Genomic DNA, 18,057 nt, shown 5'->3' with positions numbered 1-18,057 from the left:
AGACAAGGTTAGCAAAATTTTATACAAAACCAGAATCTTAAACTCTTCATAAATTCTTCACACCAGTCTTGGTATTAAAAAAAAAATAAATAAAAAAAAATTTAAAAAGCAAAAAAAGGACAAAAATCTAAATATATCAAAATGAATGATATGCATTTTAAAATATTTTCTAACATACCGCTGTTCCTACTCTGCCTGCTGACGGAGTCCTTGATGAAGAGGCAGGCCTTGATGAAGAGGTCAGTCCTATTCCTGCTCTTGAAGCAGAACGAGCTGTGGGAGGTCTGTTACTGCTGGGCATATTAGTTTCCTTTTAACTTATCTCTGGAAAGATAATAAATCATCCTTTGATTTACATAAGGTCCTTAAAACTATTAGAAACCGACTCTTTGAAGCATAACTCCTATTAGAATGTTGAGCGGGGTTGGTTTTGGTTTTTTTAGTAATCTGCAAAGTACTTCCTTACCGGACGGTACCAGACAGCGGCAGGGCTCGGGAAGGACCACGTAACGACCATGAGTAAGTTGAGGCAGCACTCTCTTTAGTGCTTAGTGAGCCCTCAGCTTATTCTTGTGGCATTTATTGTTTCAGTATCTGAACACAAACCTTTAGTGAAACAAACTGAAAGCGAGCAACTGCTGCAAACACTCATTCGGCTTACCTACAGAAGGTCCGTAAGTCATCACCTGTCAATAATGCGTTGCCAAATTACGCTATCCCTGATAAACCCCGACAACTTTCGCCACCCCCGAAGAAGCCCATTCCGGCCGCACAGCACCGCAGAGCCAGTGCCCCGACCGTCCAAGGGCCCCGATCCCCTCACCGTACCCCTCAGCCGCCACCAGCCCGCGGTCAGCGCCGCTGTATCGCGGCAACCGCCCGCACGGATATCGCGATGGCCACAAATCTCGCTCCAGCCTGCCGTGGCGCTCGAAGACTACGACTCCCAGAGAGCCTGGCGAGAGAAGAGAGGTGGCGCAACCACCTGCGTGAGCGTGGTGCTTGCCGGGAAAAGAAACCTCGCATTGGCCCGGCGGCGCGCCCTGTGACGACGCTTCCGGCACGACTTCCGGCGGCTGCGCGGCCCGTGCTGCGTCAGGCCGGCGCTGCCGCCATGGCGGGTGAGGGCAGCACGTTCCGGCTGCGCTGCTCCCTGCTGGGGCACGGGCAGGACGTGCGGGGCCTCACCCCTGGCCTCTTTCCGGAAGGAGGCTTCGTGTCCGTCTCACGGGACAGAACCGCGCGGCTCTGGGCCCCTGACGGGTGAGTGCTGGGCCGCGGCGCTGGGCGGGTCGGGCCGGGCGCTCCAGCTGGTGCTCTACTGGAGGGAGAGCGTGGAGGTGCCGCCGCGGGGGCTCCGCCCGTGCCCCGCCCGGTTCGTCTCTGCAGTCGAGTCCTCCTCAGAGGCTGCCGGCAGAAGTGGCTGGGTCGAGGGAGATAGCGGGCGGCGGGAGGCTGTTCGCAGGCGGCTTTCGTGATTGGCATTGTCACTTTCATAGAATCACGTTAAGGGTTTAGAAGGGACCTTCAAGGTCATGTAGTCGCAGTCCCTCAACCACGGCCAGGGATACCTCTCACCGGAACAGTTTGCTCAGAGCCCTGTCCATCCTAGCCTTAAGCACTTCCTAGGATGGGGTATCCACAACTTCTCCGGGCAACCTGTTCCAGTGCCTCATCACCCTCACAGTGAAGAATTTCTTCCTAATGTCTAACCTGAGTTTTTCGTCTTTCAATTTGTGCCTGTTACTTCTTGTCTTATCACTATAGTCCATGAGGAAGAGTCCTTCTCCAGCTTTCCTGTAGGCGCCTTTAGATAGTGGAAAGTTGCTGTGAGGTCTCCGTGCAATTTTCTCTTCTCCAGGCTGAGCAGGCCCAACTTCTGCATGCCTGCTTTTGGGGAAAGTTGTATGTTTTTAAGCAGTTTGCTGTACATTGATGTTGTAGCGTGCCTTTGAGATGGTTGCAATGTCTTTAGTTCTAGGCGTACTTTTTTCTAGGTGGTTCTATTAATAATTACGTTTAATTATTAATAATAATGTTAATGAATAATGTTGTTTCCACTTTATGGAAATCAGGTAATTTCCAAGGTAATCCTGCTAAGTAACAGTGCTGCAATTCTGACTGATGCCTTAAGTTTCAGCTTTCATGTTTGCAGATACTGTGCTGCCTAGGAGTACACTTCTGAGCCTCACGCTAAGTGTCAGTAAGCTCCCTTCACAGGGCAGGTAGACAAAACAAATCCTTTTCCTGCTGAGAACCAAGAACAGCTTTCTGCCCAACAGCATAAACAATGGTGGACTGGAGGGAGAAACAAGAAGTATTAGACCTCACAACCTGAAGGTGTAATTGGACAATTAAACCCCAAATGCGAATGGACCAAAACTTATAAAAGTGTAAGACCTCATGACTGGTCAACCATTTTTGTGACCATTTTGGGTCCATCTTGGGTGCAGCCTTGGTCAGTCTCTTGTCCTGCCCAAGGTGTACCCTGAAGGCCTTACAATAAACATCTGCTTTATTCTCTAGCTCTGTCTAGTCTCTGTTTCAGGTCAGCCTTCCCAAGGCATCATGACAGTAAGGTGGTGTGCTTTGAATGTTTAAAAAAGCCCCATCCTTTCTCACCCTTGCTAAGTAAGCTTCTTAAAACGTAAAATGGAATATGAACAAAAAACTGTACAAAAAATTAAATACACAAAGACATTGAAAAGGGAAAAAAGTACCCCAACATTTATTTTTTGGACGTTCATGTTGCATGGGGTTGTCCCCTACTGAATTTGTGTAGTTGAATCCACAAAGTGAATTTTTCAGCATATTACCTTGACCAGAGGCAGTACTGCTAAGCAGTGTGCATAGGAGACATAGGGTATTGCGGAAAGCTGCAGGATGGACCTCCTCCCTGGACTATAGTTTTACACTGTGATCTGTGTTCTGAAGTTGTTAGGCATGAATATTCTTCCCATTGCCTTCATGTGAAATAGAAATAATTGGCAAATTTGCTGAGTCCTTACATGTGTCTTTATATTGGTCTCTGGGGCTCTGCAACTGAGATGAAGAAAAGCTAATCTTGTTAAGTCTCTCATCACAAGGGAAAGAACTTGATACATGGCACAGGAATTTGCAGCAGGAAAGGGATTCTACTTTTAACCCACAGTTTTTGAGAAATATCTGAAGAAGAAGACATAACTTACTTGTATCAACGTAAAATGTTGATATTGATTGTCCTTCTCTGCTTTGAAGGCTCAGGGACTGCACTAGTCAGGGTTCAGTAGGTGAGCACACTGCTGTATGCTGTTTTGGTTTGGCTTTTCCAAGATGTCTTCATTTTTTCTATGTGCCTTAAGGGGAGAAGATGTTCTAGAATTTAGAAGAGTCATGATGTCCTTACATATTTCCGGCTTGCCAAGCATTAGGATTTGAAGGATAATAGTATGATATTGTATGATAGGTTGTGTTTTTGAGGGTGGGGGGACAAACACAGGAAAACAAAACAAACACACAGCATCCCAACCTGCATAATTATTCTATGGGAATAAGTAGCTTTTTCCAGTTAGTACTGTAACTATTGAGGCTGGCTCAGGGTGAAGAAATGAGGGTGCTGATCGAGTCAGTTTTGATCAGTTTAACTTTTATTCCTCTGTAGTGCTCCTAATGAGGAGCCAGTGAATACCCTTGACAGGCAGTAAACTTCATTTGTGTGCTCTTGGTTCAGCATATATTCAGATATACATTTGAGTTTTCAGACAGAAAAAGATTCCGTAAAGACAAACTGTAGCTATTTCTGATCAAATTTGTGGTAGTGTTTGCCAATGATTGAGACAAAACAAAAGTCTTCCCAGGCCTGTCATTGCATTGAAAAATAAGTGGAAAACTTTAGTATTGTGTACTGGGGAGGAATTCTGGGGTGTAATTTTTGTCTTAATTTTCATTCTTTCTAGGCCATCCATAGTACTTACTCAGCGCAAGGCAAGCATAGGTATTAATTCAGGAATTGTAATTTACTCAAAATATTGTTTCTGTCATGATTCTAAACTGTATATCACCTGTGTTTAAGTCTTAACAGAGGTTTTACTGAGATGCACTGTATGAGTGGCCACTCAAATTTTGTATCTTGTGTGTGCATCATACCTCCAAGTGACCTCTATCCTCGTGGGCTGATTGCAACTGGTGGCAATGATCATAATATTTGCATTTTCACGATTGACAACCCAGCTCCTCTTTACGTGCTTAAGGGTCATAAAAACACAGGTATGTGGTAATTGTATTTTGGAGTTTTTTACATAGAAGTTAACATGGTTTATTAGAGAGTAAATTAAATTGAATTTATAAAACTCAGTTTTGATTTATGTGGTATATAGGGTAGCAGACTGTTTAATTATAGCCTCTGCAAATAGGATTTTATAATCTTATTTCATGCAGTGACCATTCATTGCAAGGACTTCCAAGTTTATCCTGATCAATGTTTGAACTTTCACTCTCTCTCTGAATTCCTGGCAATTCACAGAACGATTACCCTTTTGTCAAGAATTGCACTTTTAAGAAGCAGTTAGTTCTTCATGTGTTAATTTTTTTGTCAAAGCTGATACAAGTAGGAAAAATCAGCTTCCTAAATAAACTTCTGATGCCCATTTTATTACTTAGATGGGTATTTAATATTAATTGATGCTCTAAATGCAGAGCTTTACACTGTGTTACTTGAGCATTTGCAGATTATCTTTCTGCAAAATCTTTGGATGTCACCACAGTTTCTTAGTGGTAGTATTTTGCCTTCCAAGAAGATGAGCTACGTATTTTTCAGATGAAATAACTTCTTGAAGAAGTTATAATAAATTAATACCTGCAGACAAAACTTTTCTTTCTCTTAAAAACTACACATTTGCATTATTTGTGTGTCTTGACTAGTTATCCAACCTGTTTGTCATCATATTCTAGTCTGAGAGACTGTGACTGAGAGAAGTTCTAAAATACGTGCGGAAAAAATATTTCCATTTTTTAAATCTAAAATTAGGAGAATTTTAATCAGCTTCTTTCTAGGTTGCGATACTACTACAGTTCACTTAATTCTTCTCTAGACTCCTCAACACTAAATATGCTACTCATACCAAATAAATACTCTTAAACGAATCTCTTGAAATTGCTGGCATAAGATTTGTGGCATCGCAGGGTACTTGTCAGTTCTGACTTGAATGTTCATTCTAGTTTGCAGCCTTTCATCTGGGAAATTTGGTACATTATTAAGTGGATCATGGGATACAACAGCAAAAGTCTGGTTGAATGACAGATGTATGATGACATTACAGGTATGAAGTTTCTCTACATGAATATGAGTAAGTACTCTGAATTTGATTCTGACAAGTCTTAACAATGTCGGGTTTTTTGCAGGGTCACACAGCTGCAATATGGGCAGTGAAGATACTTCCTGAACAGGGATTGATGTTGACTGGTTCAGCTGACAAAACTATAAAACTGTGGAAGGCAGGCAGATGTGAAAGAACATTCACTGGTAAATGTTGCTGCACTTGATAATTTCATCGGTGCGATCTGTTCTTGTCAAAAGAGAACAAACATTAATCTCTTACAAAAGTGTGGATAAACTGTACAATATTTAGTCAGGATTTTTAAAGTCTTGGAGTAGTTGTATGCCCAGAAGCCACATGACATCTAAAAAAATAAGGTATTTTTCAGAGAATTTTGAGCAGTTAATTTTTTTTCTAACTACTCCCACAAAGATTTGTTGCCTGGATTTAGATGTGAGCTATATAGAAGTGGTATATGGCTGCTAATGGAAACAATAACTGCATTAAAATTTTCTCTTCCTTTTGTAAAGGACATGAAGATTGTGTGAGAGGTTTAGCTATTCTCAGTGAAATGGAGTTCCTTTCCTGTGCTAATGATGCTAGTGTTCGAAGATGGCAGATCTCTGGCGAGTGTCTGCAGGTGTATTATGGACATACAAATTATATATATAGCATCTCTGTCTTCCCTCGATGTAAAGGTAGGATTCCTTCCTGACCGTCACACAACATTCTTCAAAGTGAAATGACATGGTGTGTATTCTGATGTTCTGTGGCACTGCCACAACTAAAGAACACTGGTAGCATTTTTTTTTTTCTGACACCTAGTGTAAATAGATAAAAAAAGGCATTGAGATTGACTCCAAGTTGCATTGCTGTCAAAATTGCTCTGGCAGTATGTGGGGTAAAAGGTCTTGGGTTAGGGCTAATTGAAGGCTTAAGTGAAGCTTAGGTGAAGCAGTAGGCAAAGCTATTGTCTTAGCTGCCACCTGTATTTCAGTACTGTTGCAGAGTAGTAAAATAGTAATGTGTGGCATGCCAGTTTGAGATAATGTAGATTTAGAGACTTCCACAATGTGCATTATATGTAGTTTAGGTTAAAAATTTTATATATGAGGCTTGATTACATTTGTTTTCAGAGTTAGAGATTTAGAGATTCAGAACTAACTGTTGAGCCAGTTGCGGAAGAAATTCCAAGTCCGTGACCTTTGTGTGGTGTATGGGACACTTGCACATTTGTTCAGAAGATAAAGTGCATGTATATGGGTTGATGCATATATTGTAGACCTCCTATGCCTTAAAATTCTTCATTGAGGAGTTTGTAGACTTTTGCAAATGCTTTATATGTGTTTTCTGATAAAGCAGGCTTACCTTCCAAAACTCAACTTGAAACAAATGTGAACCTATGCAAGTATAGTGCAAGATGAAACTATGATGATTACAAAATTGTTCAAGCCCTTTAAAAGATGAAGGGATCTTTCTTTGTCTTGGGAACAGTTTCATTCACTGTCTGGCTACTTAATCTTTGGATTTTTTGAGGAGACAAATGAACAGTGGTGTACTTTTTTCTCTCTACATGTAATTGAGAGACGTACTAAATTGCAGAAGGGTTCTTTGACTGTTGCGATTTTTAGATACCCAGTTTCAGAATGGCATCTAGTATCACAGTATACTAAGAATCTACTTGAGAAGTTTTTTATATCTTTTTATTTTCAGGTTTTGTAACTACTGGAGAGGATAGATCTCTTAGAATCTGGAAACGAGGGGAATGTACTCAAACAATCAGACTCCCAGCTCAGTCTGTATGGTGCTGCTGTGTGTTAGACAATGGTGACATCGTAGTTGGTGCAAGGTATCCTAGTTTTACTTCTAATGTATTCATAGATCCAAATCTGGCAATTCTTGAAGAAATGCTAGCATCACTTTGAATGTCAGTTTCATGTATATTTAAAAATGCAGCCATCAAAGTGTGTGTGTGTGTTAAATTTAAACATGTGCTACACTTCATCCAAGAAGTAATTTTTTCATATGTCATTCACAGAGGTAGAGCAAGTTCTTCGGAAATGTAGTAAATCACGAATAAACTTGAGAATAAATTTAGTAAACAGGGTATAAAAACCCCTTTTGATAGGCATATTGTATCTCGATTTAAAAAATATACTGAAGATAGGGTTACCTGCTTGATTCTTTCTCTGTATAGTTTCAGTATGAGAGTGAATTCTTTTCATAATAATTCATAATAAAAAGGGTGGTTAGAAATAGTGATGGTTTCTTATGACATAGAAGTCACCATTAGAATTTACATAGTCACTGTGATATTTGAATAGTATTTCTATTTGAATGTTTCCTCTCCATTCAGTGATGGAATTATAAGGGTGTTTACAGAGTCCTTGGAACGTACAGCAAGTGCTGAGGAGATTCAGGCTTTTGAAAATGAGCTTGCCCAAGCATCCATTGACCCTAAAACTGGTGATTTAGGAGATATCAATGCTGATGACCTTCCTGGAAGAGAACACCTTAAGGATCCTGGTAAGTTATTGTACTTCTGTTACGTTAGAGGTGCCTCCAAATCTTGGTTTGAGGTATTGAAACTTCTGATAGTTTCCAAACTTAAGGATTTAATCCTTTTCAATAGGGATTACTGAAGGAAATGGCTTAATTTTACCCTGCTATTCTTTCACTGATTGTTTTGGAAAGAGGACTCAAGGTTTTTTGGTTTTAAGATTTCTTTTATTCTCCTATGAGATAATTTAGAAAAATATGAAATTGATGCTACAGTATGTTTCAGATGTTTTCTATCTGTTTTGCCGGCTGTACCAAGAGTATGTGAAACAGATAATTTGTAAAAGAGTACTGAACGTGCAGTTTTTTTCCTAATAAAAGTAGTAAATGCAAATTTTCTGCTTTAGTTTTTGGCTTGAAAGATAGTCTTGATGGGCTTGGTTCACACCTTGTAGGTACTTGAGAGGTTCTTGAGAATGCAGTAGAAGCAGTAGTGAACATTTTTCTTAAACAGACAAATACTTTTTCCCAAGGTGAAGTAGCCAGTGGTTTCAGCCCTTGGCTATGATCAGAAAGTGGCATAGATCTTACATCCATATGAAACTTTGCATCTTGTTAGGCTATGGGAGAATATCGCCTTTCTTAATTGTCATCTCCCTGAGAAGATGATAAACTTTTGATGTGCTTGACTTAGGTATTGTTTTGGCCACTTAGTCTGCTGATAGATACCATCACCATAATTGTAAAATGCTTATTAAGATCACTGCCGTTCTTGTTGTGAGCCGTAGTATTTAGTCTGGTTTTTGCTTGGATAGAGTTGATTTTCTCCATGGTAGGTCTTGTAGGGCTGTGTTTTGGATTTGTTTTGGAAACAGGGTTGATAACACGGGGATGTTTTTGTTATTGCTGAGCTGTGCTTGCTCAGAGCCAAGGCCTTTGCTGCTCCTCACCCATGCCACCATGGAGAGACTGTGGGTGTGCAAGGAGCTGGGAGGGGACACAGCTGTGACAGCTGACCCCAGCTGACCCAAGGGATATCCCAAACCATTCGGCATTATGCTCAGCATCTAGACTAGGGTGAAGAAGGAGCAAGGGAGGGATGTTTAGAATGTTGGTGTTGGTCTTTCCAAGAAACTGTTCAGCCTGATGGAACCTTGCTCCTCTGGAGACAGCTGAACACCTGTCTGCCCATGGGAAGTGGTGTATGAATTCCTTGTTTTGCTTTGCTTGGGCATGTGGTTTTTGATTTACCTTTTTAACTGTATCTCAATCTCCAAATTTTTCACTTCTATTAATCTGATTCTTTCCTGCATCCCAACCATGAGGCCAGTGAGTGTGCCTGTGGGGTGCTTAGTTGCTATCTGGGGTTTAACCAAGACATGTATCTACTTAATTCCTGTGCTGTTACTTCAAGTGTTGTTGAACTATTTGTAAATTTTTAATGCTGAGCTGCATTTGAATATTTTTTTCTCCTAAAGTAAATCATATCCTTTAAATTGTTTGAACTTTCGCCTACAGGGACAAGAGATGGACAGACACGGCTTATTAAAGATAATGGGAAAGTAGAAGCATATCAATGGAGTGTTAGTGAAGGAAGATGGATAAAGATCGGCGATGTTGTTGGTTCTTCTGGAGCCACACAACAAACATCTGGAAAAGTTTTATTTGAAGGAAAGGTATATGCAAACTTTATTTTGTTTCATTCTTTCCTAAGTAACTGGTCTTTGGTCAGATAAAATATAATTTAGAAAACAGGTATAATACCTGTATTAGAAAACAGGTACTTTCTTGTTACCTTTGATCTCAGAGGTAGAAGTATAAGTAAGTACAGTTTACTTTATTACTTACGAAACACATTTTGTAAAATCAGCAAGCCAATGGACACAAATTATTTTAGAGAAAGGTAAACCATTAGTAGAGAAATTGTCATGTTCTACTGTATTTATTGTTAATACCTTGAGAAGTTAATACCCTTCCCAAAGGAAATGAACTTTATAATGCAAGGCTTACTTAAAATACTAGATACCAGGCCTTTTATACCACTTCTCTGTAGTAACTATTGAACCTAAAGGCAGGTAAGCTGACCTAAAGACATACAAGCTGAAAAATGTTTCCTTTACTGGAATATATACAGAAAAGCTTGTCAGGGTCCACCACAGAAGAAATGCCTCCAAGGTACTGATTTTCACTTTCACACATTTTAAAGAAACGCTTAGAAATTGTTTGCTAGCATTAGAAGTGTGTTTTTAATCCTGAAATTTCTTGAGGCATTTGATTGCTCTATAGCTTTGGAGGGAGCCAGAGGTGTCCCTGAGAGTGATCTCATTCATCTTTATTTTGTAATGTATCTGTACACACTTTATCATGATACATTGTTTTGCTCTGCTCTTTTTGAGTGGAAAATTCTGGAAAATAGAAGTTTAAGTCTGTCATGGTTTTGGCTGAGACAGAGTTGGTATTCTGTGTGTTCTGGATATACTGTAGCAACAGTGTTATAACACACTGATGTTTTGGCTGTTGCTGAGTAATGTTTAGTGTTTACCCTAAACCAGGAAATGTTTACTTAGTGTTTCTCAGGAGAGTATAACTGATACATTCTGCAAGTAGCAGTGTTGTAAGTTTTTAGGCTTAGGTCTGGGCAACTGTTAGACTGCATTTAATACGTTATTATGTAAAAAGTGCTGGATGACTTAAAATGTTTTTTTATTTTTATTCCGCTTAAAGGAATATGACTATGTTTTCACCATTGATGTAAATGAAAATGGGCCTTCCTACAAATTGCCATATAACATCACTGATGATCCTTGGCTGACTGCATACAACTTCCTGCAAAAAAATGATCTAAATCCTATGTTTCTGGATCAGGTGGCCAAGTTTATTATGGACAACACTAAGGGGCAAACACTGTTGAGTACAAGTAATCAATTTTCAGATCCATTTACAGGTAAATATTTTAAACTTAAGTGATGACATTAGATACTCCTTCAAGTTTTCTGTCTTCAGCACACTTGTTGAGGATGCACTCTGACTGATCTTCCACACCATCATTAGTGAAGATGTGGAGCAGGACTAGATATAGTGCTGACCCCTGGGGTACACCACCAGTGGCTGGCTTCCAGTAGACGTTGTTGCACTGATCACCGTCCTCTGGTTGTGGTTGTTCAGTCAGTTTTTAATCCACCTCACTATCATAGAATCATTAAGACTGGAAAAGACCTCTAAGAATATTGAGTTTATTCACTGACCACTTCCATGTTCACCCTTAAATCATATCCCCAGATGCCATATCCTCTTAGTTTTTGGATACTTAAGGGATGATGATTCAGACACTTCCCTGGGCAGCCTATTCCAATGCCTGACCAGCCTTCCAGTATAGAACCTTTTCCTAATGTCTAATCTAAACCTCTCCTGATGCAACTTGAGACTATTTCTTCTCATCCGGTCTCTTGCTACTGGGAGAAGTGACTGACCCTCACCTTGACCCCAACCAAATAGTTGCAGAGAGCAGTAAGGTTCACCTGTAGCTTCCTCCAGGAGCTTAAACACCCCCAGTTCTTTCAGCTGCTTCTCATAAGACCTGTGTTCCAGACCCTTCAACAGCTCCATTGCCTTTCTGTGGACTTGCTTAGTGTGTTCCTTGTTGTGAGGGGCCCAGAACTGATCACTGGATTTGAGGTGTGGCCTCGCCAGGGCTGAGCACAGGGGGACAGTCACTGCCCTGGTCCTGCTGGATAAAAGCCAAGATACCATTGTCCTTTTTGGCCATGTAGGTACACTCCTGGCTCATGGTCAGGCAGATGATGATCAGCACTACCAGGTCCTTTTCTGCTGGGCAGCTTTCCAGCCATTCTGCCTCGAGCCTGTGTCTCTGCATGGGGTTGTTGTGACCCAAGGGCAGGACCCAGAACTTGGCCTTGTTGAACCTCATAGAATTGTCTGCCTAGGCAGACTTCAGTATTGTCGCTCTTCTGCAGATACTTTCATATCCTTAAATGATTGAGGGCAAAGGCCCAGATCATTCTGAGGGGGAAAAAAAAAAAAAATAATCTTCAGCAAAATTCTAATCAAGCCAGTTGTATTTTTCAGTCTCGTCTTCTTTTTCCAGTGAAAGAAAGGTCCAGTTTTCATACAAGAAGTGCCAGATGCTGCTTAGGCAATTACTAAAATACAAAAATTTAGCCAGAGAATTAATCAAAACTGAGTGAAATACATAAATGACCCTTTTCAGGCAGGAAATGGAACTAGAAAAAGTTGATTACTGGTAGGCTAATAAACCATGGTAATCGATTACATCCTACTTATCACATCTACAAAACAAACTAATTCAATTAATTTTACAAAGATGAATTTAAGAAGAAATAGCATTAAAATAATTGAGCTAAATCTTTCTTGCAAGAGACTGGAAATGGGAATACAGGCTTGTCCAGTTATATGTACCTCTGGGAGCTGCAATTATCACAGAAGTAATTAGGTTGGAAAAGACCTCTGAGATCGAGTCTAACCTGTGACTGAACACCACCATATCAACTAGATGACGGTACTAAGTGCCACGCATCCAGTCTTCCCTTTAACACCTCTACCACCTCCCTGGTCAGCTTATTCCAATATCTACTCACCCTTTCTGTGAAGAAATTCTTCTTCACGTCCAACCTAAACATCCCCTGGTGTAATTTAAGGCTGTGCCCTCTCTTCCTGTCACTGGTTGCCTGGGAGAGCCGAGGCAAATCCCCAGCTGGCTACAGCCTCCATTCAGGGATTTGTCGAGTGAAGTAAGGTGTCCCCTGAGCCTTCTCTCCTCCAGGCTAAACAACCCCAGTTTCCTCAGCTGCTCCTCATAGGATAGGCACTCCAGATCTTTCACCGGCTTTGTTACCACTCTCTGGATTTTAATAATATCAAGGTGTGTTTAACAGTCATTGCTTTTCTTGCTGTTTGACTAGGTGCTGGACGTTATGTTCCAGGCTCTTCATCTAGATCGAGTACAATACCTGGGGCAGACCCTTTTACAGGTAATGTAAAATTCCTATGTATCTGGCTAGCACAGAGTCGTGTTTAGTTACATTCCATGTTTAGCCCCAGACAGCTGTTTCTTGCAGTTCTCTGTTTGGGCCATTAGTGTGGAACAGCCTGGTAAGGTGGGCTCTGCCACTGCAAAGCATACCGAGATTTGTACAGTACAGGGGAGCCCTCTGCTGTCGGGTCTTCCTCATGTCACTGTCCACTATAGTGGACTTAAAGCTTTTGTTTTGCCAGACTTCATATGCATGAAGCACACAAGATTAGGTATATTCATAGAGGTGGTTTTCAGTTTTCATTTTTACTTTTTTTTTTTTTTAACATGATGTTTATTGGTACCATTCACCCTTTATTTTGGAATACCCTGGAATACTCTTCACCCTGGAAGAGTAGCAGGGTAACCATCTGAAGGGCAGGCAAGGCTTGGCAGTGTTTCTATGTCATCCTGAATCCTTGCCCCCAGCAGACAGACATCTCCCAAGTTACCAGGCTATGCATAGGCAGGTGCTTCCCTACCCTCTCAGAGGTTACTTTGCTTCCCATCGCTGCTGCTTGCCTTTCCTGTTTTTGCAGACATGAGGTGCAGTCTCAGCTGACTTAACACATCACTGCTGGGTGTTTGTCCTCACCAGTGCCAGGGCACTCACTGCCTGTTCTGCAGTTGCAGATCTACCGGTAGAGCAGAAGCCTTTGTGCTGTAACAAAAACTCACAACCTTCAGTCTTCCCCATCTTGACAGTCTTTGTGTGTCCTGCTGTTTCTCCTCCGTGGCTCTTGCAGCTCTGTGGTCTCTGCAGATGGAGGCCTCACTGAGGCCTCAGTGTAGGAGAGTCCACCTCCCAAAGGAGAGACCACTTGTGGCCCAGGCACAGAGTCAGTCAAGGCCAGGGCAGTGTGCCCTCCTGCCGGAGCTTGTCATGGATAAGGTGCTGAGGCCCTCAGCACCTGTGGGGGCCAGAGATCATGGCACAGTGTCTCCCAGCTGTAGGCTCACTTAGCTTGTGAATGCTGTCATCACCAGCACCGTCTCACAGGCATGGATATAATCCTTAAAGAAGTGTTGAACACTACTTTGTAATTCCTTTAGTGCAGAATAATCCCTTTTAATATTTTTGTTTGAAAAGCAGTAACTAAATATAGGTATACCTTAACCTCTTTACTGGTGGTGGTGTTTAACAGCTTAACATCTCTGTCAGGTGCTGGTCGCTATGTTCCTGGTTCAGCATCAAATGCAGTACCTCCAGCAGGTGGGGTTGATCCATTCACGGGTAAGAGACAATGCCTGCCATGAAAAACTTTCGTGATCTTTTGGGTTGTTCTTTTTCTCTGACACAAATTCTACATTTATGCAAATTCATACATTATTAAAAATAGCAGATTGAACCTGCTGATTACTCTGAAATTATTTAAAAAAGAAGGATAACAGAGCCTTCCTTTACATGCAGGAATCATGCACACAAGCTTTAAAATGTATAATATCCTGAGAGGATTATTGAACTCCTAGTAGTTATGTTGTTGATCAGAGAAAGTGATATATAATTAATGGGTATTACACTATATCAGCCACTAAATGATCTGTGAGTTTAAGAAATCATTATAGGTGATGATAAAAGCTTTTTATTGCTCCTTAGAAAAAGACATTTTAGGCTACTATTGCATGTGCCATAACTTGGCCATCTCTGCAAATCTTCTAATATGTAAACACTTTGATTATGGAAATAATAAAAATCCAAGATTTCAGGGGCAGAAGGGATATTTTTAGACAAAACCCCTTGTCATTTTCATGTGTTAACTACAATAGCCATTGCTATAAGTGACGGTGTATTTAGTCCACGTAATTAAGAAATTACTGTTAATAATTTCAGCTTGTAAATTTTTACATGAAGGGGGAAGAGTTTGTGAAAGTATTGCTTTCAGTTTTACCCCCTGAATATAAAAATAATTTAAGGAATGACAGCTATTTGCATAGATATTCAGGGTTTTTTTCAAAAGGTAAATATGGGTAATATTCAGCTGTAGAGAATTTCTGCTGGGACATCGTTCTATGTCAGACACCTTGGTACCCTGTTGAATGCTCTGTATTGCCTTTCTGTAGGAATGGGTGCATACCAGGCAACTGCAGCTAAAGTTGAAAATATTTATTTTCCGAAGAAGGATGCTGTCACGTTTGACCAGGCCAATCCTACACAGATACTGGGTCAGTGTTGTAATATCAAGGGTTTTTTAAACGTTTTTGAAATAACTTGACTAAGTGAGCTTTTAAAAAAACCCTATCCTTAATGCTAGGTCCGTTACATTATATTAATCTAATACTTGGACTTTTAAATCACACTGAAGTTTGAATATAGCATGTCATAAGCAAAACATGATCACATGATTTAAGTTTAAAAAAAAAATGTGATCACACTAAGAACATACCTAATAAGAGAAAAGAGCAAAAAGGAATTGTATTTCAGTTATGAGGGCTCTAATGTTCTTGTGACTCATTTGAGCATTTTTATCTTTATGTAGGCATTTTCTAAAATTTCTCTACAAATTCTGAATCTTTGTGTTGCATTGTTAAAGTGGAATTAATAGTAGCAATCATTCTGATAATTAAAAACTTAAAATAAGAGATTATCAAATTGGAAAAAGTGTTTAAAAATCTGACCCTGCAAAAAATGCTCAATAGCAATAGTTGTTTCTTGTTTATAAAGTGCTTTTGTTACATTTCAGTTGAGATCTTTATTTGTGAAGTTCTGTTTTTGGAAAGGTGTGCCTCTTCTATTGCTATTACAGGCAAATTAAAGGAACTTAATGGCAGTGCAGCTGAAGAACATAGGCTTACCGAAGATGACTTGATAATCCTAGAAAAGTTATTGTCTGCAACATGCAACAGCTCTGCAGAAACACCTACAGCACAGCAACTTCAGACTTTATGGAGAGCAGTTAACTGGCCAGAAGGTAAACTCTTGAAATTGTTTTATACATCATCTCATCAGTACTTCACCAGGAATGAAAAGTCTCGTCATGCTGTATGTTACACTGAGTCTGTCCCAAACACTTGATAGCCCAAGTAAAAAACAGAAGATGACTGAAAGGTGCTAACAGCAGTAATCAGCTTCAGGAGCAAATTTGGTAATTGTTGTTCAGGTTTTGTTGGCACAGTAATAAACGTAAAGGAGAAACTTGATATAAAAATCAGTTATAATTATTTCATTAGTAGGGCTAGCCTCAGAAAGGTGTGAGATTTGTCAGGAAACAGAGTGAGGAAGTATGAACTTGGCATCTGAAGATCTTACCAAATGAGAGATGAAATTTTGGAGATAAAGTGTGGGGAAAAAATCAAAAGTAACTTCTACTTAATATGGTAAAAAAGAAGTTACTGATGCTAGGCTATATGATCAGAACTGCATTAGTGAAATGACATACTGGAAGAATGTAAATGGAGGTGATGTAATTACATTTAATCATGTAATGTCAGCACTGATGGATTGGAAAAGCTATTTTGGTTGTTACACCACATTCTGGAAAAAAACTGTTGTGTGCATATACAAATATCTAAGAATGGTTAAAATTGACTGCTTTCTTAAAATTGCAGTTAAAGATTTACTACCGGGAATAACATTTTAGTATTATAGATTCACAGTCATTTTATAATATCATTTAATCAAACTGTGTTTTGCATAACGAGGAGCTGGTGATGGCCAATGTCATACCTTCCAGACTCTTTGTATTGTACAAAGCATTAATTCTGAAGATCTTGCATATCTCCAGGAAAAACCTCTATAAGTAGTTGGGCAGGTTTAGCTTCGATTTGGTTGCAAGCATTGGATACCCATAGTAGATCTAAGGAGCCAGGTACATTCAGAATTTGGGAAAGGAGGAACACTACAAATTTTCAGTTCAGTTTCCTTACAACCATTTCCAAATCATCGGTTGAGTTCATATTTTTTATTTTCCTTTCCTGTAAGCAGTTTTGTAGCTACAATGTACTGTAAGGTATGGAATGAGGACAATGGGAGATGCTGTCTCTCTTGGGGTGTTCAGTCACTGAACTTTCAGCTTTCAGAGATGCTTTTGGATTAGTTACTGTATCTTGTGTTTGCCTTCAGTGTTATCAATTAGAGATCTTAGAAAAGATTTTAAGGCTTTCTGCAAAGCCATATATTAATCCTAAATTAAGGATTTTGGATTTTTTTATGATAAATTGGAGCGTTACTAGAATGGATTTGTCAATATTTGTCTTTATGAATGTGAAACAATTTAAGATTTACTTATGCATGAGACTGTTACTGTCTGTTCCTAAACCTGCGGGGCTAAGAAAGTCTGCATCTGAAAGAAACTCACTGATAAATTTACACGTAATGCAGTATTAATACTAAAATTTTGTTTTGTTTTGTTTCTTAGATATTGTCTTTCCAGCTCTAGACATTCTTAGATTGTCTGTCAGGCATCCCACTGTGAATGAAAACTTCTGCAGTGAAAAGGAGCATGTACAATTTATCGTCCTTCTCCTTAAATTTCTGAATCCTAAAGGCAAACAAGCAAACCAGCTGTTGGCACTTAGAGCTCTTTGCAATTGTTTTGTTAGCCATGCAGGCCAGAAGCTCATGATGGAACAGAGGGATGAAATAATGACACAAGCAATAGAAACAAAATCAGGCAATAATAAGAACATCCACATTGCCCTGGCCACACTGACATTGAACTATGCTGTATGTTTACATAAAGTCAACAACATTGAGGGCAAAGCTCAATGTTTATCAGTAATCAGCACAGTTATGGAAGTTGTTCAAGATCTTGAAGCCATTTTTAGACTGCTTGTGGCTCTTGGGACGCTTATCAGTGATGATAAAAATGCTGTGCAATTAGCCAAGTCTCTAGGAGTTGATTCTCAAATAAAAAAGTATGCCTCTGTGTCGGAACCAGCTAAAGTAAAAGAATGCTGTAGCTTTGTTCTTAATCTGTTATAATAATTTTTTCTTAGCACTTGGAAGACAGTGTATGCAGAGAAAAGATGCTTTTGTTCAGATTTTATGACAGACTATACTTGGGAAAATACTGTGGATTAATTACACTTGACTTGTTGCAAGATACAGAGCAAATAAAACTTTTTTCACTGTTTGTCATTGGACTGTTTTTCTGAATTGATCAGTGCACAGGAACTTAGCAAGGAGTCCTGACATTGCTCACATAAAAATAGATCACCAAGAAGTCAGACCATGTCAGTACTTACAGGTCATCCAGACAGAAAGGTGGGAAATGG

General features: G+C 39.9%; 2 protein-coding genes across 3 annotated transcripts in view; one reads left to right on the top strand and one right to left on the bottom strand.

The window, feature by feature from the left end:
* IFT74 (intraflagellar transport 74) overlaps positions 1–911 on the bottom strand; it is a 37,159-nt gene extending 36,248 nt beyond the window's left edge. Inside the window, exons 1-2 of one of the 2 annotated variants that reach the window (XM_066181461.1) lie at positions 829–911; positions 179–324 (exon numbers count right to left, since the gene is read on the bottom strand). In XM_066181461.1, the coding sequence (XP_066037558.1) occupies positions 179–301 (123 nt within the window). In that variant the 5' untranslated portion in view covers positions 302–324; positions 829–911. Of the gene's footprint in view, positions 1–178; positions 325–661; positions 762–828 lie in introns of those variants that run through there. The other variant, XM_066181460.1, reaches the window with a different exon arrangement.
* Positions 912–1,066: 155 nt separating this feature from the next.
* PLAA (phospholipase A2 activating protein) lies at positions 1,067–17,915 on the top strand. The gene is made up of 14 exons (XM_066181459.1): positions 1,067–1,263; positions 4,052–4,245; positions 5,197–5,297; positions 5,380–5,500; positions 5,825–5,992; positions 7,008–7,143; positions 7,651–7,820; positions 9,312–9,469; positions 10,518–10,737; positions 12,734–12,802; positions 14,006–14,077; positions 14,905–15,006; positions 15,588–15,752; positions 17,199–17,915. The coding sequence occupies exons 1-14, from the start codon at positions 1,115–1,117 to the stop codon at positions 17,762–17,764; spliced, it is 2,391 nt and encodes a 796-aa protein (XP_066037556.1). The 5' UTR covers positions 1,067–1,114; the 3' UTR covers positions 17,765–17,915.
* Positions 17,916–18,057: the final 142 nt, after the last annotated feature.

This window comes from Chamaea fasciata, unplaced genomic scaffold, assembly GCF_029207755.1.
Source record: "Chamaea fasciata isolate MVZ Bird 193981 ecotype frontalis unplaced genomic scaffold, bChaFas1.0.hap1 SCAF_4, whole genome shotgun sequence".
NCBI classification, from domain to species: Eukaryota; Metazoa; Chordata; class Aves; order Passeriformes; family Sylviidae; genus Chamaea; species Chamaea fasciata.
The sequence above is the reverse complement of the archived record's forward strand: the minus strand, read 5'-3'. Positions and strand labels throughout refer to the sequence as shown.